We start from the raw sequence: 27009 nt of genomic DNA, 5'->3' as shown, positions 1-27009 counted from the left end.
CCCTCCCTGCACTCTAACAATGGCTACATCCACCGCAGTGAAGGGGAGACAAGGCGGCCAATCTCAGCGCAGAGAGGTGAGTGACAGAGGCTTTAGCCAATCAGGCTGATTCAGCCTGCCTGTCACTTCTCTTCTGCGGCCGTGCGTACCCTCTTAGAGCCTGGGGCATGAGGAGGAAAATTGTAACAGGAAAAAAGTAAGATTGATTTTAAATGTTTGAATTGCCTTGTTAGCACCCTTTTTTGCTGTGTAACACCCTGCAATTGAAAATGTATTTTACATTTAATGCCTAATAGTTACACTTTAAATTAAATCAATAAATTTAATTTAATGTACATTTTTAAGTATGATTAGTTGAAGCATTGTTCAGGCTATTTAGTTCAATATGCTTTTTTTTCAAGTAAAAGTTAAAAAGTATGTTCGCACTATGCAGTTGCAAAGTGGCCACACTGTGCAGACACAAAGTACATCCTGCTCCTGCGCAGTAGCACAAGGCTGCTCATGCACAGCTTTTTTCTCCATGCACAGCTTTTTTTTCCATGCACGAGTGTCTGCGTGCTGCTGCACAGGAGCAAAACCACTGGCACCTCCACAGTGGGCTGCACTTTTACATTGAGGGAAATGCAGCAGCAGAGAGATTGCGGAGGATTGAGGAATCCTCTGGATCATCCAGAGAGGCTTCCCCCTACTGAGGTTATTATCTAAATTGAAAAAAAAAAACATTGCAACCTTTCTAATATTTTATCAAACCCCCCTTATGCATCCAAAACACCTCACATCTATGCAGGCATGAGCACTAAACACCTGTAACCACTTAAGGACCACAAGCTTAACCCCCCCCCCCTAGTGAACAGGCCATTTCTTACAAAATAGGCCACTGCAGCTAGAAGGCCTCGCTGCATGGCTGTACAACTCAGCACACAAGTGATCCCCCCCTTTTCTGTTGGTGGGCTATGATTTCTCCCAGGATATTTATTTTTTATATACATATTGTTTTTCATTCAATAATGACATTTTTTTAATCATTTTAAAAACCCTCCCTCCCTCCTGAAGGCAGCCTATGACAGCGATTGGCTGTCATAGGCTTCAGCCAATGAGCGCTGATTGCTCTCCTCCATCCCAGGGGGGCAGCCATGTCACACGGCTATCCCCAGTACAGCGCTGCCATAGATCGCAGCACTGTACAGTGTAAATAGATGGCGGTTTTGCCATCTAACAGTCTCCTAGTGCCGATCGCCACTGGGAGACTGATAGCGGAGCTCCGTCATTCAATCGGAGATGCAAGCATCGGCGAGCTCAAACACCAATCAGCGTTAGGCGGTCATGGGGCTGCTGCCACGGTCACCCCTGTCAATGTGACATGGTCGGCTAGTAGTTAAAAGTATCTTGTGATGTCTGACACCAAAATGTCTGCAGCAGAGGCAGTTAGGGACCTGACTATATACTGTCAAATGTACTGATAAATATGTCAGCACAATATAAATACTCAAAATGTAAACATTAACATTATAAAATAATACAAAACCAACATTGAGAACATTGTGTAATTAAAGTAACATGAATATCTGTGCAGATTACACTAGTAGAATTTACTGATAACGTTTAAGAGCAACAGACTATTAGAGCCAACATGACCCGCAACAAGAGCGGCAGGGGTCACACTTGATAGAAACGCAGTGTTTCACCAAATACCAAATGATATGGAAATCCATGTAAGGATAGTCTGTGGTGACTTTATACTGTCAAAAGAACTGATGAATGTGGTAGCACTAATAATACAGAAACAAATTTGAAATTGAGAATTGTATATAATTATTGAAAAATTAATATTTCTACAGAGTACACAAGTAAAATTTACTGATAATGTTTAGGAGTGAGGGGCTATCAGAGCCATCATGGCCGACAACAAATGAGAGAGAGCTTTACAGCATCACACACAAAATACTTGTTTATTTACATTCCCTAAGGAATCACTAAGGATCCATTCAAACACTAATGTTATTCTCCAGCTTGTAGTGTCTATTTATTTTGCATATACTCTTCACCTGAGCTTGTTTGGAGAAACAAAACCTTTCTATAAAACCTCATTAAGAATGTTCACAGCGCTACAAATTCCTCCTCCTTTTCCCACTGGGGAGCTGTGTGTAATGCCAGCAATGAGAAAAAAACACTATGCATTTATTTAACTTCCTGGGCATTTTATTTCTGCCTGGATTTCTGTGTCAAAAGTGGAAAATAGTTTTTCCCTGTGTGTATCAGTTTCACTGGCAAGAGTCACACGCAATTCCAACTACCTGCTCCATTGGCTTAATCTGTATTATATAACGTTCCAGCATATGAGCCATAATAATTCAGACGAAAGTATCGACCAGGATGCTGATGGATACCGAGTTATGTGTATATGCTAGAACTCTTATAATGCAGTCTCCATGGCCATAGCTGGCCTAATGCCACACTGCTACTCTTCTCACTGACTAATAGAGATGTCACATCAGATTTTGAGTTCATGAATTTTAAACAAAAATTTCCTTAAAAGTTCCCAAACCGACTGTTTGCAGCGGGCTCCATAGACTTTTATGGCAGACGAATGGCCGCCGACTTTAACAGTCAATAGCAAAGCCCCCTTATATGCTAGAAACATTGGCTTGAAGGAGGAAGTGCGCCATGGTGAGGCTCGCAACGCAACTAATAGGACGCGTGCAAGCTCTTTGAAATTCAGGGTGGATGGCAGCATTATGGGTAATTAACCCCGCCGCATTCAGCCACTCAGCTGTGGCAATTACAGCTCATTTGAGTCACGAGTAATCACTAAATGACAGATAATGTAGAAAACCTAATGGTAGTATAAATTTACATATATCAAAAGAAAGAGCAATGAATTTCATGACGGGGTTTTTGGAGTTGCAGCGCTTTGGCCAGGGATCTTTATACAGCTGGAGTATAGCTGAGAGCTGTGGCTGGGGCGGTGTGTGTGGCTGCAGCCGGCTGAGATCTTCAATCAACTTGTAACATTAGCGTGGGACTTTTCTGAGGATATTGGCGTGGAAACATTTTTTTAAAGGTACAGGTACATTTTTCTGATTAAGTAGGATTAATAAAGGACTTTTTTCTTTGTTGTGTTTTTTATTCATTCATCCATGCAGGCTGGTATAGCTCAGGGTGCGAAGCCCCACTCAGCCGGGGCTCAGCATTCTGGCTATTCCAGTCTGCATGGGGGGCATGGGGTTACAGAGGCTTGGGAGGAGGGACCCCACGTCATTTTAAAAAAAGAAATTCCCACACTCTTTTTTTTTAAGTTTTTAAAAATAGGTAAATTTGCCAGGGATCTTTATACAGCCATATTGCGGCTGTATAGCAATCCTTGGCCAAAGTGTTGAGACTCTGGAGGGCTTTCCAGGGGCCCCCCTGGAAACCCTGTCATGAAATTCATTGTTCTTACTTTTGATATATGTACATTTACACTACTGTTAGGTTTTCTACATTAGCTGTCATTTACCACATTTAACAATATACTTTTTTCCTATAAAACTTTAAAAATTGATTTTCTCAACAACTATAAGTTATTTTTTAATATTTTTCCCCTTGTACCCATGGTCCCCCTTCACATACCCCACAAATTTGGTGTTTCTAGCATGTAAGGGGCTTTGCTATTAACCGCTAAAGTCGGTGGCAGCTTGCTTGTCATTAAAGTCTATGGGGAAAATGTGAACGCAATTTTTTGCTTTTTAAATTGAATTCAACACGAACTTTGAACAGCCCGATGTTTGCCGAATACTGCCCACAGGCGAACTGTTCTGGCTTTCTCTCCTGACTAATGCTCCATCTCAGGTCCTCTGTCCTTTAGCCTAATATTTCTGCATCTTCAAGACACTTTTATGGGTGTCATATATTCATAATGTCATGCAGGTTATGATGCCAGCTAGCAATATGGTCTCTTGTTGCTTTGACAGCCCAGTCATCTGCTACTGTACTGAGCTGACACTTACTACCATTACCACCAAACACACGTAACCCGGGTTCGAATCTTGGCTCTTCTTGTTCAGTAGGCCATCACCTTGGGCTTCCTGTTCAGTAAGGAGTCCTGGGGCTAGCCTCCCTAACACTGCTGTTGCCTCAATCAGGAGAAAAGCACAATATAAATGTTATTTTTCTTGTCTTGTATAATGGCAGCAATAAGAAAAGAACACTATGCATTTATGCACTGGGCGTTTCATTTCTGCCTGAATTTCTGTGTCAAAAGTGGCACATTGTTTTTCCCTGTGTGTATCAGTTTCACTGGCAAGAGTCACACCCAATCACAATCATGCTCACCTGCTCCATAGACTGAATCTGTCTTATAAAAGTTTCAGCATTTGTGCTTGTTCTTATTGATCTTATCAGTTTAGATAGGATGCCTGGGAAAGCCTCCTCAGTAACAGTTAAGGCATCTAATTACATTTATGTTTGCTAAAGAATGTTTCTCCTCTGTATGTCAGTGTATATAAGCTGTGTTTTTCAGTTTTGGTCAGGAACCAGTCCGACGAAGGCTTTTTATAAGTCGAAAGCTCACTGTTTATCCATCTCTAAGTTAGCCAATAAATGGTATCATCCTGATTCAAAACTTCTTGCTTTTACTCATGGCTAACACGGTACAACACTTTACTGCTTCTACTATGCTGAAAGATACCGCAATGTACCGCACATTCCTGGAACTGAAAAAAGACCTAAAGAAACTTGCACAGCTGGACAGCGACATCTTTTTCTTGACTACATGCAAAAAGGAGAACCTTATACCACAAGGACTGAGGATACAGAATCCCACCCTGCATACATACAATAGCAGGTTTGCAGAACAAATCTGCAGGAGGAGCTCAGAGAGAGTACGAAACAACCTAATAAAAATCTGCTATAACATAAGGAGGATTGTGAAGGACCATATACAAAGTCTGAAATCATCTTTAACTGATGAGCCCACAGGAGCATGGGAACTGCTACAGACCTTTTATAGGAAATTGCAGAGGATCTTAATTAAAAACAAGAAGAAAAAACTTCAGAGACTCAAAATAAAGAGTGGACACCTGGATACCGCAGCAGCAGAGAAAGAGCAACCCACGGGTGTCATTAACCTTTCCTCTTATCAGGCCACTGAAGCTGAAATGGCAGTACTGTCCAAAGGCCTGTCATTTTGTAGTGTTGGGCAAACACCTGGATGTTCGGGTTCGGGAAAGTTCGCCGAACATGGCCGCAATGTTCGGCATGTTCGGGCCGAACCCCGAACTCCCCGAACATCCCGCTTTTGGGGGCCCTATGGGGTCGCAGGCATAAGGGGGGAGCATGCCCCGATCGTGGGGGGGGGGTCGGAAATTCCCCCCACCCCCTCCGCTAGCGCTCCCCCCTCTGCCCGCTTCCCCATACAAAAGTTTCAGGAAGTACCGGTCCGGTGGTAGTGGGTGGCTGGCAGTGGGCGGCACTGTGAAGTGAGTGACTGAGGAGGAGGAGTCCGGAGAGTGACGCGTTGAGGGAGGCCGAGCAGCGGGCGGTTCAGCAGTAGTACGGTACTACTGCTGAACCGCCCGCTGCCCGGCCTCCCTCAACGCGTCACTCTCCGGACTCCTCCTCCTCAGTCACTCACTTCACAGTGCCGCCCACTGCCAGCCACCCACTACCACCGGACCGGTACTTCCTGAAACTTTTGTATGGGGAAGCGGGCAGAGGGGGGAGCGCTAGCGGAGGGGGTGGGGGGAATTTCCGACCCGCCCCCGCGATCGGGGCATGCTCCCCCCTTATGCCTGCGACCCCATAGGGGGGCAGTATTCGGCCGAACAGGGCCCTGTTCGGCCGAACAGGGGCCCTGTTTGGCCCTGTTCGGTGGCCAATTAGTAGTTCGGGGCGAACCCGAACTTAAAAGGCCGAACACCATCAGGTGTTCGGCCGAACTCGAACATCACCCGAACAGGGTGATGTTCTGCAGAACCCGAACAGTGGCGAACACTGTTCGCCCAACACTATCATTTTGCCCTGCAAAGCCCATAGACAAGATTGCACTCTGTGGTGATATGGAACAATTCTTCAGGAAGCTACGTCTCAAGGAACACTACTATGACAAGGAATCTTGCAACACTACTGATAATGAGCCAACACACACCAGATCCACAAAAAAACGCGGATGGACCCCTGTAGCTGGAAAAAATCCTACCCTGGACAAATACATCAACAAATTTAGACGCCAAATCTCTGACAGGGTTCTGAATAAAAGAAAAACACTGGCTCATAACATAACATTGCAAGAGCAACAAGCTATCACATCCCTTAAGGAGAATAAGGACATTATTATTAAACCAGCGGATAAAGGTGGTGCCATAGTCATCATGAACACCAGTGACTATATCCAGGAGGCACAAAGACAGTTGTCTAACACCATGCACTATGCCAAATTACAGGGGGACACAACAAAAAGGTACAGGATGGCACTCAATAGGATGGTAAAGAAATTGCCTGTAAACACCAGGCTTCATGTACAGACTCTTATCCCGGAAAAGCCAAGAACCGCCTGCTTTTACATGCTTCCCAAAGTCCACAAAGAGGGGAACCCAGGCAGGCCCATAATCTCAGGGAATGGAACTCTTACAGAGAATATTTCAGGGTGGTTGGAAAACATTTTGAAGCCTCTAGTCTGTAAAAGACCCAGCTACATACAGGATACTACACACCTTCTGAACCAACTGGCAACTTGCCACTATGGATGTAGAGTCTCTGTACACCAACATTCCCCACAATGATGGTATTGCGGCCTGTCGCAAATATCTTCGAGGTTTGGGCACACCTATAAACTCAATTGCTGGACTAATGAGATTCGTTCTCACCCACAATTATTTCACTTTTGGGGAGGACCTTTATTTACAGCAAATGGGAGTGGCAATGGGCTCACGGTTTGCACCGCAGTACGCAAATCTCTTCATGGCAAAGATTGAAGAAGAATACCTGAATACTTGTCATATAAAACCCATGGCCTACTTCTGTTTTATCGATGACATCTTGATCATCTGGTCTGCAAGTGAGGAGGATCTTATCCAATTTCACAGGAACTTCAATGCCTTCCATCCTACAATCAAACTGAAATTGAGCTATTCTCACAGGGAGATTAACTTTCTTGACACCACCATATACATCAGAGAGAACAGCTTACAAACGTCCATGTACCGCAAACCGACGGATCGTCCCACATACCTCAGGTATGACAGTTTCCACCCCAAACATATAAAGAATTCCATAATTTACAGCCAGGCAATAAGATGCAATCGGATCTGTTCTGACAAGGATGACAAAGACAAACACCTGGATTACCTGAAGAAGAATTTCATAAAACAGGGATACAATCCTCTAATAGCTGAGACCCAAATCAAGAAAGCTAACAACTTCCCTAGGACTCAGCTCCTGGAGTACAAGCAGAACCAGGAAGAGAGCCGTGTCCCACTGGTAGTAACCTACAACCCACGCCTGGAAATCTTAAGAAAGATTGCAAAAGAACTTCATCCTGTTCTACACAAGGATCAGAGACTGAAAAAGATATTCCCTGAACCTCCCCTCCTAGCGTTCCGACAGCCACCCAATCTTAAGCAGATGATAGTGAGGAGTGCCTTAAATAGGCAAGAACAGAATGGAACATTTCCCTGCCGAGGGAAACCGTGTGGGACCTGTAAACACATCCATTCCACTGACAGGATACTAATACCAGGTACACAACAGAAATACAAAGTACAAGGCACCTTTTCCTGCGACTCATCTAATGTGGTATACGTGATCATGTGTGCAAAATGCCCCAAAGGAATTTATGTGGGAGAAACAAGTCAACCACTGTGTGATCGCATGACACACCACAGATCCACTATTAACAGCAGGAGAAAGGATTTTACAAAATATACTGATCTCCCAATACCAACACACTTTTGTTTACCTGGACACAGTTTAAGCGATTTTCGCGTCACTGTATTAATGGGTGGCTTCAAATCGGGAAACATGAGACTAACACAAGAAACTAAGTTTATAAATTGGTTCAAAACTGTAGAAGATGGTTTGAACAAGGACTCTAACTTCTTGTGCTGGTACGATGGGTTTTAAATGCCACAATTCTTTTAGTTTAAATTTTTTCTATCTTTTTATTCATTTTAGTGCCATATGCTGTGTAAGATGGAATTCACTGTCACTATTCATTTTATTTGCTTTCAGGTGCTGGCTTTAAATGCCACAATTCTCTTAAAGTGAACCTCCGGACTAAAAATCGACTCAGCAGCACTGAAAAGGCCTGGTGTTTCTTTAACAGTTTCACAGCATCAGAACTTTGTTTCTTTTATCCAAGCCTCATTTTTAGCTGCACAGAAGAAAACTGCCCGGGCTTTTTTCCCCTGATGCTGTGCAAAGCATGATGGGATTTCTGATGTTATTGCTCTCGTTCTGCTGTTTTGGTGCAAATTTTTTTTTCTTTTTTTTCGTACATTTTGAATTTGACATTTGAAGCCTAGCATGTGCAGTTGGGAGGGGTTATCAGGACACAGGACAGTTGGAACTGTGTCTCCTGCTCCTTGTCACCTCCTTTCAACCAAAAAGATGGCTGCCCCCATGACAAAGATGGCAGCCCCCATGAATCACAAACATTTGCCAGTTCTTTCAAAACAGGGTGGGTAGAAGATTATATTACCTATCTATTCTAATTAACATAACTAATGTAACTTAATGACAGTATGTTTGTTTAGGCTGAAGTTCCCCTTTAAGCTTAGAATTAATGGTGCATGTAACCAGGCCAGTTACAATTGGAATTATGAATTTACAATGTCTCCCCATCACCAGAGTCTGCTTTATGTCATGTTGAGTATTCTATTGATCTTATCAGTTTAGATAGGATGCCTGGGAAAGCCTCCTCAGTAACAGTTAAGGCATCTAATTACATTTATGTTTGCTAAAGAATGTTTCTCCTCTGTATGTCAGTGTATATAAGCTGTGTTTTTCAGTTTTGGTCAGGAACCAGTCCGACGAAGGCTTTTTATAAGTCGAAAGCTCACTGTTTATCCATCTCTAAGTTAGCCAATAAATGGTATCATCCTGATTCAAAACTTCTTGCTTTTACTCATGGCTAACACGGTACAACACTTTACTGCTTCCACAATAACTCAGACTAAAGTATCAACCAGGATACTGATCAATACTGAATTATTGTGGCACAAGTGCATAAGGCCTAGAACTCTTATAATGCATTCTCCATGGCCATAGCTGGCCGGAAATCACACTGCTACTATTTTCACTGACTAATGCTTCATCTCAGGTCCTCCAACCTTGAGCATAATATTTCTGCATCTTCAAGACATCTGTATGCGTGTCATATATTCATAATTCTATTTTCTCAAAGTTTGGTAAAAATGGCATCTATGAAATAGAGGTGCAAGGAAATTTGATATTCTTCTGTTATGTAATTATGCTGCATAGAAAAGAAAAAGACCTGACTTTTATGCTGGCTGCCAAAATGTCTATTAGCTAATTAAAATGGCGCAGCCATAAACCACAAAATCCTGCTGCTAATGTTATCCTATGTGTCTGTGCAGTGTGCACAGACACATAGGATAACATTAGCAGCAGAATTAAAATGAGGAGCAATGAGGTTTTGTAAAAAACCCCATAGCATTACATTGGGAAGAGCTTTTAGAGGTTTCAAAAGCTCTTCCCAATGTAATGCTATGGGTTTTTTTTACAAAACCTCATTGCTCCAGTGTGCACAGACACATAGGATAACATTAGCAGCAGATTTAAAAACTCAAAACGCTCAGAAAAACTCCTATGGTGTGCACCAGGCCTTAGGGCACTTTTAATCCTCCCTTGTTACCACAGTTCCCCTTTAAGGACACCACAGCTGAACAGTATAGAATAATGGGGAGAGCAGGCATTTAGGAGAAGCTGTGCTGATGGTCACCACTCCAGCGACTCCCAGCAAACCGGAAGAGGCTGCCAGGGGTCTTTAGGTAAAAAAGGAGGAAGACAGAAGATAACGGGGAAATGTTGGCTGTCAGGACAACTCCCGCTACATGCCTGCTCCTTTGTTTCTCCAATGCTTTTCGGCTCTGGTATGCTTTAACATATTTAGCAATTTTGGTGATTCTCTAGTACGCATCTGACCTCTAGAGTTTGCCCCTTGACTTTAGTGCAAAACTGTCTTGCAAAAAAAAAATCACAAAACCATCCAAAGTTCAAGAAAAAAATGTAAACTGCCAGAGAGGTGTTCTCACTAGTGTTGGGCGAACACCTAGATGTTCGGGTTCGCGAACGTTCGCCGAACATCGCCGCGATGTTCGGGTGTTCGCGCCGAACTCCGAACATAATGGCAGTCAATGGGGACCCGAACTTTCGTGCTTTGTAAAGCTTCCTTACATGCTACATACCCCAAATTTTCAGGGTATGTGCACCTTGGGAGTGGGTACAAGAGGAAAAAAAATATTTGAAAAAGAGCTTATAGTTTTTGAGAAAATTGATTGTAAAGTTTCAAAGGAAAAACTGTCTTTTAAATGTGGAAAATGTCATGTTTCTTTGCACAGGTAACATGCTTTTTGTCGCCATGCAGTCATAAATGTAATACAGAGAAGAGGTTCCAGGAAAAGGGACCGGTAACGCTAACCCAGCACCAGCAGCAGCACACGTGATGGCGCAGGAGGAGAAGGCCACGCTTTTTGAGACACAACAACCCAGGCCTTGCATGAGGACAAGAAGCGTGCGGATAGCATGCTTTTTACCGCCATGCAGTCATAAATGTAATAAAGATGAGAGGTTCCATAAACAGGGACCGGCAAAGCTAACCCAGCAGCAGCAGCAGCACACGTGATGGAACAGGAGGAGGCGCAGGAGGAGAAGGCCACGCTTTGAGACACAACAACCCAGGCCTTGCAGGAGGACAAGAAGCGTGCGGATAGCATGCTTTTTACCGCCATGCAGTCATAAATGTAATAAAGATGAGAGGTTCCATAAACAGGGACTGGCAAAGCTAACCCAGCAGCAGCAGCAGCACACGTGATGGAACAGGAGGAGGCGCAGGAGGAGAAGGCCACGCTTTGAGACACAACAACCCAGGCCTTGCAGGAGGACAAGAAGCGTGCGGATAGCATGCTTTTTACCGCCATGCAGTCATAAATGTAATAAAGATGAGAGGTTCAATAAACAGGTACCGGCAACGCTAACCCAGCAGCAGCAGACGTGATGGAACAGGAGGAGGCGCAGGAGGAGAAGGCCACGCTTTCAGGCGCAACTCAGGCCTTGCATGAGGACAAAAAAATGCGTGCGCAAAGCAATGCAATGAGTAGTTTTCAGGACACAATGGGCTATTCGGAGGAGCTATTCCCACCCCCACAATCTTCTACCTGTGAAAGGTCAATGGAACAGCCACAAATGTTGTGCCCGGATTCACAACCTTTTTCTGTGGAAAATGCACCTCGCACTGAAATGCAAGGCGAGGCCGAGGATGAACATGACGTCAACAACTCAACATGACGCAAAATGGGGGCGGAACAGAAAGCTGCTTTCAATGTTTTGAAGGCCTTAATTGCCTCCGGTGGCCAGTTAGATGCATCATTCATCACACCCAAATCCCAGAGCAATGTGTGCAGGAATTTGAATCACAGGAGGTGTACCGAGATCATCTGGACAAGTGACAAAGTGACAAGTGACAAAGTGACAAGTGACAAGTGACAAAGTGACAAGTGACAAAGTGACAAGTGACAAAGTGACAAAATGACAAGTGAGAGGTTGTTCTGGGGAGCTCTACTCCACTGCACACAGTCACATATGAGGAGAGGTCTCGTCGGGACTGCTGATCCTCCTCAGCTTGCTCAAAGCCTTGAGGGTTCCTGAAGATCCTCTGCTTGGAGTTCACCAGGGTTCGCCGGGGTTCAGCTTGGTGTCGGGGTCGGCGGCGTCCTCCTCACTCCAACGTGGCAGATCTTCTGTTGAAGGAAAAAAAAAACAGTACCGCTTCTGAAGGACTCACCAAGAGATGCAGGAGCGCTTCAATCTAGCGCACCATCGCTCGCTGGGTGATGTCCCTCCCTACGCGCTGGAATTCTACGCTGCACATGCTAGCACGCTTTTGCGCAGTGCTGAGGCGCATTCCAGCAGCTAGCTACCAAGCTTCTGTGGATCTGATTGGGCCACCATGTTGGATCTCTGCCAAGTCCTCCAAAATTTTGAGCAATCCACGTTGCTTGTGACTGAGCAGTGACAACTCTACAGTCAGCATTACAATACCACTGCTGTGTTTACTGAAGAAATCAATGTTGAAGATGGAAACCGCTGGCATGATGCAAGTGGGGGAATCTGAAGATGAAAACGATCAGCGTGATGATACCAACATCAGGCAACCTGCCTCAGGAAACGCTGGTCCCAGCTATGACAAAGAACAGGACGAGTAACAGCTCAGGGGAGGACTGGGACCTTTTGGCCTGGGGGGAAAACACAACCCAGAGGCCCTTTCATGGCAGCCCCAGCCCAAATACTTATCTTTCTTGCGTGCAAATGTATCAATGGCAGTCTTGACAGAGTAAGGCCTTGTTCACACTATAAGCATATGCGTATTTTTTTTTTAAGCGCTGGCGATTTTGAAAACCACCCTAAAATCGCTTGTGTAATGATTTCCTATGAGAGTGTTCACATATGAGCGGTTTGATTCAGTGCCACTCAGCAAAGAGCTGCCTGTACCATTTTCTGAGCGCTTTGGCTCAATGGAAGGTATAGGGAAATCACAGAGCGTTTTGTGCAGCGATTTTCCGAGCACTTTTAAGAATAAATACATTGTATTTATTCTCTTCCGGATTAAAGAGTTCACTTCCTGACGTCAGGAAATGAAAAAACGAAATCGCTCTGCAAAATCGCTTTTCTAAGCGCAAAGCACAAGGAAAAGCGCTTACAAAACTCTCAATAAATCACTCAGCGCTTGCAATAGCACTGGCGATTTATATTGTGAACGAGGCCTAAAGGAACAATATATTTTACAGTTACATCTCCGGCCGTGGGAGAGCAATAAAAGTCTCGGGGCACTTCCTGAGTAAAAGTTTCCCGGCTGATTCCAGTTAGATTCATCAACAAAGTTGTTTTAGGCATTGCAAGGGTGGCTAAGGTTAGACATGGCCAGGAGGAAGGTTAGAGTTAGGCATCACCAGGGTCTAGAAATCACTGGGCCCCCTGCGAAAATTTTGGTGCCCCACCCATAGGTGCCAAACAATCGTAATGAGGCAGCGTTTCACCATAAAATAATCGTAATGCAGCAATGTTTCACCATAAAATCGTAAAGTGGGTAGCATTTCACCAGAAATTAACCGTAAAGTGGGCAGCATTTCACCAGAAAATAATCGTAAAGTGGGCAGCATTTCACCAGAAATTAATTGTAAAGTGGGCAGCATTTCACAAGAAATTGTAAAGTGGGCAGCATTTCACTAGGAAAAAATTGTATAGTGGGCAGCATTTCACCAGGAAATAATGGTAAAGTGGGCAGCATTTCACCAGAAATTAATTGTAAAGTGGGCAGCATTTCACCAGAAATTAATTGTAAAGTGGGCAGCATTTCAACAGAAACAGAAAATAATCGTAAAGTGAGCAGCATTTCACCAGAAATTGTAAAGTGAGCAGCATAAGCATTTCACCAGAAAATAATCGTAAAGTGGGCAGCATTTCACCAGAAAATAATCGTAAAGTGGGCAGCACTTCACCAGAAAATAATCGTAAAGTGGGCAGCATTTCACCAGAAAATAATCGTAAAGTGGGCAGCATTTCACCAGGAAAAAATTGTAATGTGGGCAGCATTTCACCAGAAAATAGCGCACCTGCAAAAAATAAAAAAAATACTCACCTGGCAGAAGTCTCCTCTCCTGACCGGCCTCTAGCGCGCAGCTCCCCGACGATGCTCCTGCAGCAAATCTCCCGCACTAACAGGCAGAGTAGGGCTACGGGAAGATGGCGCCCGAAGCCCTGTACTGAAGACACAAATAGTCTCCAGTGCAGGGCTTCGTCAGCCATCTTCCCGTAGCCCTGCTCTGCCTCCCGGGAGACTCCTGCAGGCTAAGGTGTGCTGCGGGGAATGAACTGGTGCAGCGTCTAATAGATGCCAGTTCAACACCTGGGGGGTCCCACAATCATGCGGCACACGGCGCTTCTGCCCCCCCCCAAGCGGCCCTGGGCAGGCCCTCTGCGGATGATGTATAGTGACGCTCCTGGCCAGGGTGGCTAAGGTTAGACATGACCAGGAAGAGGGTTAGGCATCACCGGGGGGGGGGGGATGATTGCTTAGGGGTTGACAGAGGAGGATTAGGCATCGCTGGGAAGGGGGGATTGGGGGGAATTGGTTAGGGGTCGACAGGGAGGGCCCTTGTGACGGTTAGGTCATAGTAAAATATTGATAAAAATTACTGCTATTTTACTATCAGAATTAACTAGTAAAATGATAATTTTACCAATATTTAACTAGCGGTTATCTCCCACACTCTTTTCAACCTGCAGCTTTTTTAAATGTATGCTTAATGAGCACTTTTTTTATGATGTGTATATGTTACGGCCAGAACCCGAAGTTTGGCCACAGGAATGTGCCAATGGAATGATTCCTGTAACATTAATGTGTATCTTCTGGCCGTCTCGCTGCGGCCAAATTTATCACAACTTAGTTAATTTAATGAAATGAAGTCGGCGGCAATGTAACAGAGGAAGCCGCCGGCTTTTGCTCTGCCTCTCCTCTCCCCCCCCCCCCCCGCCTCTCTCTCTCTCTCGTATGGGCAGCCGGCGGGGACGCGCGAGTCCTCCCAGAGTCGTTCGTCGCGGCAGGGTAATCCTGCCGTTCTTGCAGAGCGGGTGCTGGCAGAAGCAATGTCTGCAGCCTCCCCGCTCTGCTTCCCTGGCGTGACAAACGACTCTCGGGGACACGCGTGTCCCCGCCAGCTGCCAGTAGGAGAGAGAGAGAGGCGGGGGGGAGGAGAGAGAAGCAGAGCAAAATCCGGCGACTTCATCTGCTACATTGCCGCCGGCATCATTTAATTAAATTAACTGTGATAAATTTGGCCGCAGCGAGACGGCCAGAAGATACATTAATGTTACAGAAATCATTTCCATTTCTCACATTGGCCACAGCGCAGAGGCCACTTCGCTCATTGGCCGGCCAGAACTAGAAGTGGCCAAACTTCGGGTTCTGGCCGTAACATATACATCAGCAGTGGACATTGCTGCAATCAATAAATCAGCTTGCAAATAAAACTTGGTACACATAAAAGTAATGAAATGATTAGCACAATAGCACAGATACAGCAAGAAAGAATCAGCAGTCGATCCCCTGTCTGATGGTATGCAGTATTAGTTTCTCACTGTTCCAGTGGCTGCTTGATTCCAGAAGCCGAGATGCCCCATCCATCATTTGTCACTAGCCGTCGTTGGAATTTGACCTCCATCCTGCACATGAATGCTGCCCCGACAGATCTTTTCATCCAGCTAGCACTAGAGCCAGAGACCTGCTCCTGCTTCATGCATCGGGAGGAAACTTGGACCCTTCAACCGCACTCTGACTGACCTTTTAATCTAAGGGTCACCTGGCGACAGAGAAAAAGGCAGAGACAGCGTGTTCTATCGGATACCCCTCCTGCAAAGCTGGCTTATTGCTGAACACAGACACGAGCAGCTTGTCAGGCCGCTGATGTGAAGCTCTGTCAGTCGGGAGAAGTGTTTATTCCTGGATGGCCTTACATTCTGCGTGAGGATACAAATCACGCGCGCTCCCTTCTGAATCTGCTCTGCTGATTGGCCATTTTAAGGAGAGAGTGTGAGTTACATGAGACGAAGCAGCGCACTGTAGATTTCATCTGATCCCCGCTCTGCCCTGCATTCCAATCCCTTAGCTGCTCACTGGCTGCCGCTACATGCACCCAGCCACTCGCTCACCTTCCTATCCCGGCCAGCGGCCCAAAACATGAGAGAAGAAGGCGGCATGGGGGGCAAATGCCCCCCATCCCCCCGTCCCAGTCCGCGCCTGGAACAGCTGGAGTTGGAGCAGGAATTGGATGCCCCCACTGCCGAGGGACAGAGCGGTGCACGTTGGACTTCCACAATTTAGCGGGAATGGACAGCAGAAGAGGAAGATAGTGATGCTGGTGACTAATATGGTGCATCACAACAATCACAACACTCACAAGAACATGAAGACAGAGGAGTCTGGCAGGACTCTCTGGCACACATGGCTCAATTCATGCTAGACTGCATTGAACGCGGCCCGCGCATTATTCACTATTCATTATTATTCATTATTCTGGACAACACCAATTACTGGGTTTATACCCAGTTTATACAAACACAATGTTAAAAAACTGATTGAAGAAAGTGTCAGACAGGTCAAAAATGGAACAATTCCAGCAGGCCCTTGAGGATGGAGACTTTAGAGAGGAGATTGACATCCTCCTCCTTCTCTAGCCAGTTGTACGCCAACAGACTGACTTCAGCAAACCCAGGAGGACTAGGAGGGCAGCAAAGAACACAAGCTGCTGCTAGTGCCCAAAAGGGAATGGTATTGGCAGTGTCCTTGGAGTGGGAACATTTTCTGACACCCATGCAGCAGCCCACAGAACAGCAATCGGGCAGTTCCACGTCCTCCAACACCAATCGCCTGGAGAAGATGGTCAAGGACTACATGTCAGATGGCGTAGCTGTGTTGAACAATCCATCTGCAGACAGACGGTGAGTGTGACAGCACAGAAGGACCATGGCAACTCACTCATAGTACCACAGTTTGATAGTGCTGCTCAAAAAATTATATGGATCCGTGGACCCGGGCAGTACTGGGAAGTGGGAACGCAGATTTTAGTACCTAAACACACGATACAACATGTTTTCCGGGGTCGGACTTTGAGGCACATACAGATGGTCCCGATCATCATCCTCATCATACAACTCTTCTCCTGAGTCTGACCCACCCACCACCTCTGCCACCCCAACATCCCCAGACACAGACCCCTCATTGTCCTCAACATTAACTTGGGATGCTGGCCTGAGCCCGACCTCCTCCACCACATCAGGCCCCATCATCTCCTCAATGGCAGCCCTCAATAATCGCTCTGGCGCCGGACCGCCGGACCGATGGACACAACGTTCTCCTCCGGGGAGGGCTGCTGCTGACCACTGGCTGCTGGGGTGGATGTTATAGCTTGCGTGGGGCGTTGGCTGTTGCTGTTGTTGGGAGTGCTGCTCACAGCGGAGGTCTCTGAGGAACTCATGGTGAGCTCATATAGTGGTTGACGTTCAGTACACACTGACTGGCAGAGTACACAATGCTATATAGTGTGCTGGGTGAGCGGTGTACACAGAGTGGCAGTAAACACAATGCTATATAGTGTGGCTGAGCGAGCGGTGTAGTACTGTTCCCAGCACACACAGAGTGGCAGTAAACACAATGCTATATAGTGTGGCTGAGCAAGGTACACAGAGTGGCAGTAAACACAATGCTATATAGTGTGGCTGAGCGAGCGGTGTACTACTGTTCCCAGCAGACACATAGTGGCAGTAAACACAATGCTATATAGTGTGCTGGGTGAGCGGTGTACACAGAGTGGCAGTAAACACAATGCTATATAGTGTGGCTTAGCAAGGTACACAGAGTGGCAGTAAACACAATGCTATATAGTGTGGCTGAGCGAGCGGTGTACTACTGTTCCCAGCAGACACACAGAGTGGCAGTAAACACAATGCTATATAGTGTGGGTGAGCGGTGTACTACTATTCCCAGTAGCAACACAGAGCACAATGCTATACAGAGTGAGCGGTGTACTACTGTTCCCAGCAGAAACACAGAGTGGCAGTAGACACAATGCTATGTAGTGTGGGTGAGCGGTGTACCACTATTCCCAGCAGCGACACAGAGCACAATGCTATACAGTGGCGGGTGAGCAGTGTACTACTGTTCCCAGCAGACACACAGAGTGGCAGTAAACACAATGCTATGTAGTGTGGGTGAGCGGTGTACTACTATTCCCAGCAGCAACACAGAGCACAATGCTATACAGGGTGAGCTGTGTACTACTGTTCCCAGCAGACACACAGAGTGGCAGTAAACACAATGCTATATAGTGTGGGTGAGCGGTGTACTACTATTCCCAGCAGCAACACAGAGCACAATGCTATACAGGGTGAGCGGTGTACTACTGTTCCCAGCAGAAACACAGAGTGGCAGTAGACACAATGCTATGTAGTGTGGGTGAGCGGTGTACCACTATTCCCAGCAGCGACACAGAGCACAATGCTATACAGTGGCGGGTGAGCGGTGTACTACTGTTCCCAGCAGACACAGAGTGCAGTAAACACAATGCTATATAGTGTGGGTGAGCGGTGTACTTCTATTCCCAGCAGCAACACAGAGCACAATGCTCTACAGGGTGAGCGGTGTACTACTGTTCCCAGCAGAAACACAGAGTGGCAGTAGACACAATGCTATGTAGTGTGGGTGAGCGGTGTACCACTATTCCCAGCAGCGACACAGAGCACAATGCTATACAGTGGCGGGTGAGCGGTGTACTACTGTTCCCAGCAGACACACAGAGTGGCAGTAAACACAATGCTATATAGTGTGGGTGAGCGGTGTACTACTATTCCCAGCAGCAACACAGAGCACAATGCTATACAGGGTGAGCGGTGTACTACTGTTCCCAGCAGAAACACAGAGTGGCAGTAGACACAATGCTATGTAGTGTGGGTGAGCGGTGTACCACTATTCCCAGCAGTGACACAGAGCACAATGCTATACAGTGGCGGGTGAGCGGTGTACTACTGTTCCCAGCAGAGACACAGAGTGGCAGTAAACACAATGCTATACAGTGGTGGGTGAGCGGTGTACACAGAGTGGCAGTAAACACAATGCTATATAGTGTGGGTGAGCGGTGTACTACTGTTCCCAGCAGCGACACAATGACTGGGGGGACCCTGGCTAGCCTGGCTGGAGAGAGAACTACCCTGCCTGCCTACCCAAAGCTAAACCCACAGACAAATGGCGGAGAAATGACGTGGTTCGGGTATTTATTGACCCGAACCACATGACCCGTTCGGCCAATCAGAGCGCGTTCGGGTCCGAACGACATGACCCGTTCGGCCAATCACAGCGCTAGCCGAACGTTCGGGGAACGTTCGGCCATGCGCTCTTAGTTCGGCCATATGGCCGAACGGTTTGACCGAACACCATCAGGTGTTCGGCCGAACTCGAACATCACCCGAACAGGGTGATGTTCTGCAGAACCCGAACAGTGGCGAACACTGTTCGCCCAACACTAGTTCTCACTAATTCCTAATTAACCACTAAAACCCAGATACACCACTGAAAAAGGCAGGATGCCAGGTCTATCCCCAAAATTCAGCCTGTACAACATATAAAAAGACCAGCACAATGATTTGAGCCACGCTCCCTTCCTCAGGTACCCAGTGCTCTGTCCTGAAACACTGAGATTGTCTTTCTGTATATTCAGCTGATTGAATGAATGGGGTAACCCTAGTTGAATAATCTCTGATATGGTGTGTTTTTTTTTTTACTAGAGGATGCTGTGGTTTATCAAACTGAAAACACATCTTATAGAATAACAATGTAAACAATATTTTCCGTGCAGAAAAATGTTTAAAAAAATCAGAGTTTTTATTAAAACAAACTTAAATCACATAAAAACGTCCATCAATGAGCAGATAAAATACACATCAGATCAAAATATATACAAAACTCTAATTATCCCACCACTGTATGTCAATCAGGGCCTCAAAATATATTTAACCACTTGCCGACCGCCTTAAGCCGACGGCAAAGGCTGGGCCTAAACGACCGCAATACGCCCATCGCCGGTGGAGGCGGCGGGCGTGGTTATGCGGCGATCGCGTCACGAGTGACGCAATCTGCCACCGGCAACAGGCTCTGCCCACGTGGCGCAGTAACCCGCCGGCGCTGCCAATTGGCTGGCGGGTTACTGCGCCACGTGGGCGGAGCCTGTTTTAAACTGCGAGATCTGGCCAATAGAAAGTGTATAATACACTTTGTTTATATAACAAAGTGTATTATACAGGCTGTCGCCTCCCCTGATGGTCTCTTCGTCATGGGATCATCAGAGAGGACGGCAGCCCAGTGAGTAAACACACACACACACACTTTTACATACATAGACCCCCGATCGACCACCCCAGCCCTCAGAACACCCCCTGATCACCCCAGCACACCACAGTTTGCACCCAAGTACGCCCTTAAAGCGGAATATAACCCTGCATTTCAACTTTGCTCTAAAATATTATTTACAGCATATTATATGCAAAAAGCACTTTTTTTTTACTAGACCAGCATTGGAAGGGTTAAACACAGAGGTTTAAAGTTCCGTGGAGAGATATGCAAGTTCAGATTGCTACATTCTATTTAGTTGAATGTATCTATTGATAAATGTTACACACTATTTGGCTGTCCTCCAAGCTCCTTCTCAGTCAGAGAGAGTGAGTCACATTCAACACTTAGATACATTTATGCAAACAAAATGTATCTATTTCAGCTTCGGATGCATCTGCAGAAATCTCCAGGAACTTTAAAGCCCTGTGTAACCCTTCCAATGCTGGTCTAGTAAAAAAAAAAAAATGCTGGTTGCATATAATATACTGTAAATAATGTTTTAGAGCAAAGTTGAAATGCAGTGTTATATTCCACTTTAAAAACCCATCAATCACTATCAATCACTCCCTGTCACTAACTGTCAATGCTATCCCCTAGATTAGGTCCCTAACTGCTCCCTAGGGTCCCCTGATCACCCCCCTACCCTCAGATCCCTTCAAGACCCCCCCCCAGACCACCCCCTGTATACTGTATACATTTGTATACATCAGCCTTACCCACTGATTACCCATTGATAACCTGTCTATCACCTGTCTATCACCCCTTGTCACCACCACCCATCAGAGCAGACCCTTAACTGTCCCTTAGGGGCACCAGATCACCCGCCTAGACCCTTAGATTTTGACCTCAGATCCCCCTCCTGATAACCTCTCCAGTGCATTGTTTACATCTATTCTCCCCTGTAATCACTCACTGATCTCCCATCGGTCACCACCTGTGTCTGCCACCCATCAGATCAGGACTTAATCTGCCCCGTGCGGGCACCTAATCAACTCCCCACACCCTCAGATCACCCTCAGACCCCCCACCCCATCACATTCCCAGTGCATTGTATGTGATTGTGCTGTAATTGTATTTGATTGTTCCATGATTAGCTCTGATTGTCCCGTGATTGGCTTTGATTGTCCCGTGATCAGCTTTGATTGTCCCGTGATCGGCTTTGATTGTCCCGTGATTTGAGTGCCTGTGATTGGCTGTGATTGCCCTGTGATTGGCTTTGTTTTCTCATGATTGGCTTTGATTGTCCCGTGATTGGCTTTGATTGTCCCGTGATCGGCTTTGATTGTCCCGTGATTGACTTTGATTGTCCCATGATTTGAGTGTCCCGTGATTGCCCTGTGATTGGCCGGCGATTGCCCTGTGATTGGCCTGCGATTGCCTTTGATTACTTTGTGATTGGCTTTGATTGGCTTTGTTTTCTCGTGATTGGCTTTGATTGTCCCGTGATTGTTTCTGATTGCCTCTGATTCCCCACTCGCCACCACCCCCAGACCACCCCACCCCAGATCACCCCCCTGTCACTATCCTAGTGATCTAAAAACAGTGATCAGTGAAAACTGTCACTTTTTTTAGTATCACTAGTGTTAGCATTTAGGCCAGTTAGCTAGGCCCCTTTGTTAGTGTCAGTTAGTGCTCAGCGTACTGCACCACAGTCACTAATTAGCGTCATCACTGTCGCTAATCCACATTGGTACTATATAGTGTCTGTAAGTGATCATTACTGATCGCAGTCACATCTATATTAGGGTCATTAGGATCCACTAAAAAATGCAGTGTTTGCCCTATCAGGCCTGATTGTTCGCCTGCACTTGCGTTCAGCCCACCCCTCCGCAGTGACAGAATTTTTTTTTCTGATCACTGCAAAAAACACTGTACAATAGCTGTGGCACTGTAAAGATCAGCTTTGATTTTTTTTTAATCAAAACTCAGTGACCACAGCTTTCTACTCCTCAAGTACTCCCTTTTGCTAGGTAGGCGGATTGGCATTCCCCTGATTCCGCTGCACCCGTACTGCCCCCTTCCACCGCCCAGTCTGGAGTCCAGGTGGAGACAGATAATCGAGGATCGGCCCTAGACTTTTTCTATCTGTTCATCACCCAGGATCTCTTAGACTTAGTCTTGGCAGAGACCAACCATAAGGCCACACAATTTATAACCACCAATCCGAATAACTTCCTTGCCCAGCCTTTTCGGTGGAAACCAGTCCAAGTTTCCGAACGTAAAAATTTTTGGGGCCTTCTCCTTCACATGGGACTAGTCAAACAGAAAGTGTTGCTGTCTTATTGGTCTACAGACCCAGCACATCACGTTCCCTTGTACTCTGCTGCCATGTCCAGGACACGATTTGAGAACATCATGTGCTTCCTGCACTTCAATGACAATGAAACCTGTCATCAAAGTGACCACCCTGCTTATGACTGGCTCCACAGAATTCGGCCCCTCATAGACCACCTGTCGTCCAGATTTGCAGATGTTTATACCCCTGAACAGGACATCTGCGTAGAAGAGTCCCTCATATGTTTTACCGTCTTCACATCAAACAGTACATCCCAAGCAAGCGCGCCCATATGGGTGAAACTGTATAAGCTCTGTGAAAGGGCCACAGGCTATACAACTTATTTTAGGGTCTATGAGGGAAAAGACTCAAAATTGGAGCCGGTCGGATGCCCTGACTACCTGGGGATCAGTGGAAAGGTTGTGTGGGAATTGGTGTCACCCTTGTTCCAAAAGGGGTACCATCTTTATGTGGACAATTATTACTCAAGTGTGGCCCTCTATCAGCACTTAAATATAGAAGGAATCCGATGCTGTGGCACCATGCGACCTAGTTGCCGGGGCTTCCCCCAATGGCTCATTACCACCAGACTTCAACGGGGGCAGAGGGCCACCTTGTGTACTGACGACCTGCTCACGGTGAAATGGAAGGACAAGGGGGACGTTTACTTTCTGTCCACTATTCACGCAAACAGGACAGTCAAAATTCAACGGCAAACTGAGGTCATTGAAAAACTCCTTGTCGTCCATGACTACGGTATAATACTAACATGGGTGGGGTGGACTTCAATGACCAGAGGTTAGCGCCTTATTTATTTTCCCGGAAAACAAGACGCTGGTATAAAAAAGTGTCTTTTTATCTCATTCAATTGGAAGTTTACAACAGTTTTGTTCTCTACAGTAAGGCTGGCTGGGAGAACTGGATCGTTTCTTCAATTTCAGAAACAGATCGTTATGGAACTCCTGTATCCAGGAGGTGCTATGGCCCAACCCCCAGAAGCAACTAGCCGGTTGCATGGAAGGCATTAAGCCTATCCGTTTCCGAATACCCCAGGTCACCGCATCCGAAGAAAAGTTGTCGTGTCTGCAGCAGGGCTGGAATAAGGCATGACACCACTGTTCACTGTCCCACCTGTCCTGACCAGCCTGGCCTATGCCTAGGGGAGTGTTTTGAGAGGCACCACGAGCAGGTACACTATTAGAGAATAGGGAACTCCAGACACAGCAGTAGGCACACAAGGGTCTCTCAGTGCTATTTCACACTGGTACGATGCGTTAGGGCAAATTGCCTAGCAAAAGTCACACTTTGCAGTCCCCCCCTACGCCGGAAGTGCTTGACTTAACGCTAGTGCATGCCTATGTTACTGCGTGGCTTCTGTGGCAATTTAGGTCGGCCTGGAAGTCCTGTTAGTCTATATGGCGACGCAGTTAATTTCTAGGCCGAATACTACTCTTGTTGTATTCCCTGAAGGTCTGTTTTGGGCGATACGGTGCGGCGGGCTTGACCCACCAGATATGCCAATATGCAGTGTGAAACCAAACATCTGGTTTTGAGAGACCCTAATACACAGGGCTGCCAGAAACCTCTCCTTTTACTTGGGACAGAATGTGAATGCGTAATGTACTTCGCCACAACTCTGTGTGATTTGCACTTCGCACACTGTCCCATGGGGGAGGAGAGGTTTGTCCTCGGAAGGTAAGTTAAAAAAAAAGGTGAGCAAAAAAGTTAATGTTTGGTTCACAATGTTAAGGTTTTGTTTGAAAAAGTTTATAAATGGTAATTAAGTTTTTGCTTTGCTGCTTGCTTGTTCTTTTTGTTTTTTTTTCTGTTTTGTTTTCTCTTTTTTTCCATCCATAACCCTTCCAGGTGGACTGAGCGAACGACCAACCAGCTGAAGCACTGATGGTGCATCCTGACAGAAGCATTGTGCATCTGTCAGATTGCACACAAGTCGGTGCATGCAGCGGCAGTAAAAAAGTAAAAAAAATACGTTTGCCGAGGCATATGATCTGAGGGGCAGTGTTGGAGTTCCTATGCTTTGTCAAGCACTTTTTATAAAAAAAAAGAACTTTGGCAATGATTTGTTTATCCACATTGATCGGTGTGAATACAGAAATCGAGTTTGCCCGGCATATGAGCTGAGTGGGTTTAGACGTTTTTGGGTGGCAGCTCCTATGTCCTGGCAGATGCCTTCCCCTCTTTTTTTTCACATTTTTTGGCAGATATTTTTTCATCCACATTGATTGATTGATTGTTTGACATTCATTTATCCTTTCAGCCCAGAGTGCATTACCCGTATGCCCAATATAAGGAGTATAGCAGAAACTCCTAATACTGACCATACATGTACTGATTGGAGACCCTAAAATGCCAGTACAGACCCCACGAATGATGCTATTTTGGAAAGAGGACACCCCAAAGTATTCCGTGAGGTGCATGGTGAGTTCATAGAAGATTTTATTTTTTGTCACAAGTTAGCAGAAATTGTTGTTTTGTTTTTCTTTTTCACAAAGTGTCATTTTCCGCTAACTTGTGACAAAAAATACAATTTTCTATGAACTCACCATGCCCCTCATGGAATTCCTTGGCGTGTATTCTTTCCAAAATTGGGTCATTTGTGGGGTTTGTTAACTGTCCTGGAAAGTGGGGGGTGCTAAATTGTAAGCACCCTGTAAAGCCTAAAGGTGCTCATTGGACTTTGGGCCCCTTAGCGCAGTTCGGCCGCAAAAAAAGTGCCACACATGTGGTATTGCCGTACTCAGGAGAAGTAGTGTAATGTGTTTTGGGGAGTATTTTTACACATACCCATGCTGGGTGAGAGAAATATCTCCGTAAATTAGATTTTTTTTTCTTTTTTTACACACAATTGTCCATTTACAGAGAGATTTCTCCCACCCAGCATGGGTATGTGTAAAAATACATCCCAAAACACATTATACTACTAGGTGGGCTAAGGGGTCCAATGTGCAATGAGTACCTTTAAGATTTCACAGGTCATTTTGAGACATTTGGTTTCAAGACTACTCCTCACAGTTTAGGGCCCCTAAAATGCCAGGACAGTATAGGAACCCCACAAATGACCCCATTTTAGAAAGAAGACACCCCAAGGTATTAAGTTAGGAGTATGGTGAGCTCATAGAAGATTTTAGTTTTTGTCACAAGTTAGCGGAAAATGACACTTTGTGAAAAAAAAAACAATAAAAATCAATTTCCGCTAATTTGTGGCAAAAAATTAAATCTTCTATGAACTCACCATACTCCTAACAGACTACCTTGGGGTGTCTTCTTTCTAAAATGGGGTCATTTGTGAAATTCCTATACTTCCCTGGCATTTTAGGGGCCCTAAACCGTGAGGAGTAGTCTTGAAACCAAATGTCTCAAAATGACCTGTGAAATCCTAAAGGTACACATTGGACATTGGGCCCCTTAGCGCACCTAGGCTGCAAAAAAGTGTCACACATGTGGTATCACCATACTCAGGAGAAGTAGTATAATGTGTTTTGTGGTGTATTTTTACACATACCCATGCTGGGTGGGAGAAATATCTCTGTAAATGGACAATTGTGTGTAAAAAAATCCAAAAATTGTCATTTACAGAGATATTTCTCCCACCCAGCATGGGCATATGTAAAAATACACCCCAAAACATAAACACATTATACTACCTCTCCTGAGTACGGTGGTACCAAATGTGTGGCACTTTTTTGCACCCTAACTGCGCTAAGGGGCCCAAAGTCCAATGAGTACCTTTATGATTTCACAGGGCATTTGAGACATTTGGTTTCAAGACTACTCCTCACGGTTTAGGGCCCCTAAAATGCCAGGGCATTAGCGGAAATTGATTTTTTATTGTTTTTTTTTTTCACAAAGTGTCATTTTCCGCTAACTTGTGACAAAAAATAAAATCTTCTATGAACTCACCATACTCCTAACAGAATACCTTCAGGTGTCTTTTTTCTAAAATTGGGTCATTTGTGGGGTTCCTATACTGCTCTGGCATTTTAGGGGCCCTAAACCGCGAGGCGTAGTCTTGAAACCAAATGTCTCAAAATGACCTGTGAAATCCTAAAGGTACTCATTGGACTTTGGGCCCCTTAGCGCAGTTAGGGTGCAAAAAAGTGCCACACATGAGGTATCGCAGTACTCAGGAGAAGTAGTATAATGTGTTTTGCAGTGTATTTTTACACATACCCATGCTGGGTGGGAGAAATATCTCTGTAAATGGACAATTGTGTGTAAAAAAAAATTGTAATTTACAGAGATTTCTCCCACCCAGCATGGGTATGTGTAAAAATACACCCCAAAACACATTATACTACTTCTCCTGAGTACGGCAATACCACATGTGTGGCACTTTTTTGCAGCCTAACTGCGCTAAGGGGCCCAAAGTCCAATGAGCACCTTTAGGCTTTACAGGGGTGCTTACAATTAGGCACCCACCAAAATGCCAGGACAGTAAACACACCCCACAAATGACCCAATTTTGGAAAGTAGACACTTCAAGGTATTCAGAGAGGAGCATAGTGAGTCCGTGGCAGATTTCATTTTTTTGTCACAAGTTAGCAGAAATGGAAACTTTTTT

At 45.6% G+C, this 27009-nt stretch overlaps 1 protein-coding gene across 1 annotated transcript in view; it reads right to left on the bottom strand.

Annotated features, from left to right (window-relative positions):
• The window catches only part of LOC137560742 (zinc finger protein 850-like), a 49025-nt gene extending 41945 nt beyond the window's left edge, over window positions 1-7080 (bottom strand). The window contains exon 1 of the mRNA XM_068271892.1: window positions 6961-7080. Coding sequence (XP_068127993.1) covers window positions 6961-7080 — 120 coding nt within the window. The remainder of the gene's footprint in view (window positions 1-6960) is intronic.
• Window positions 7081-27009: the final 19929 nt, after the last annotated feature.

This window comes from Hyperolius riggenbachi, chromosome 3 (genome assembly GCF_040937935.1).
Source record: "Hyperolius riggenbachi isolate aHypRig1 chromosome 3, aHypRig1.pri, whole genome shotgun sequence".
Classification (NCBI taxonomy): domain Eukaryota; kingdom Metazoa; phylum Chordata; class Amphibia; order Anura; family Hyperoliidae; genus Hyperolius; species Hyperolius riggenbachi.
This window is presented reverse-complemented; position numbering and strand designations above follow the sequence as displayed.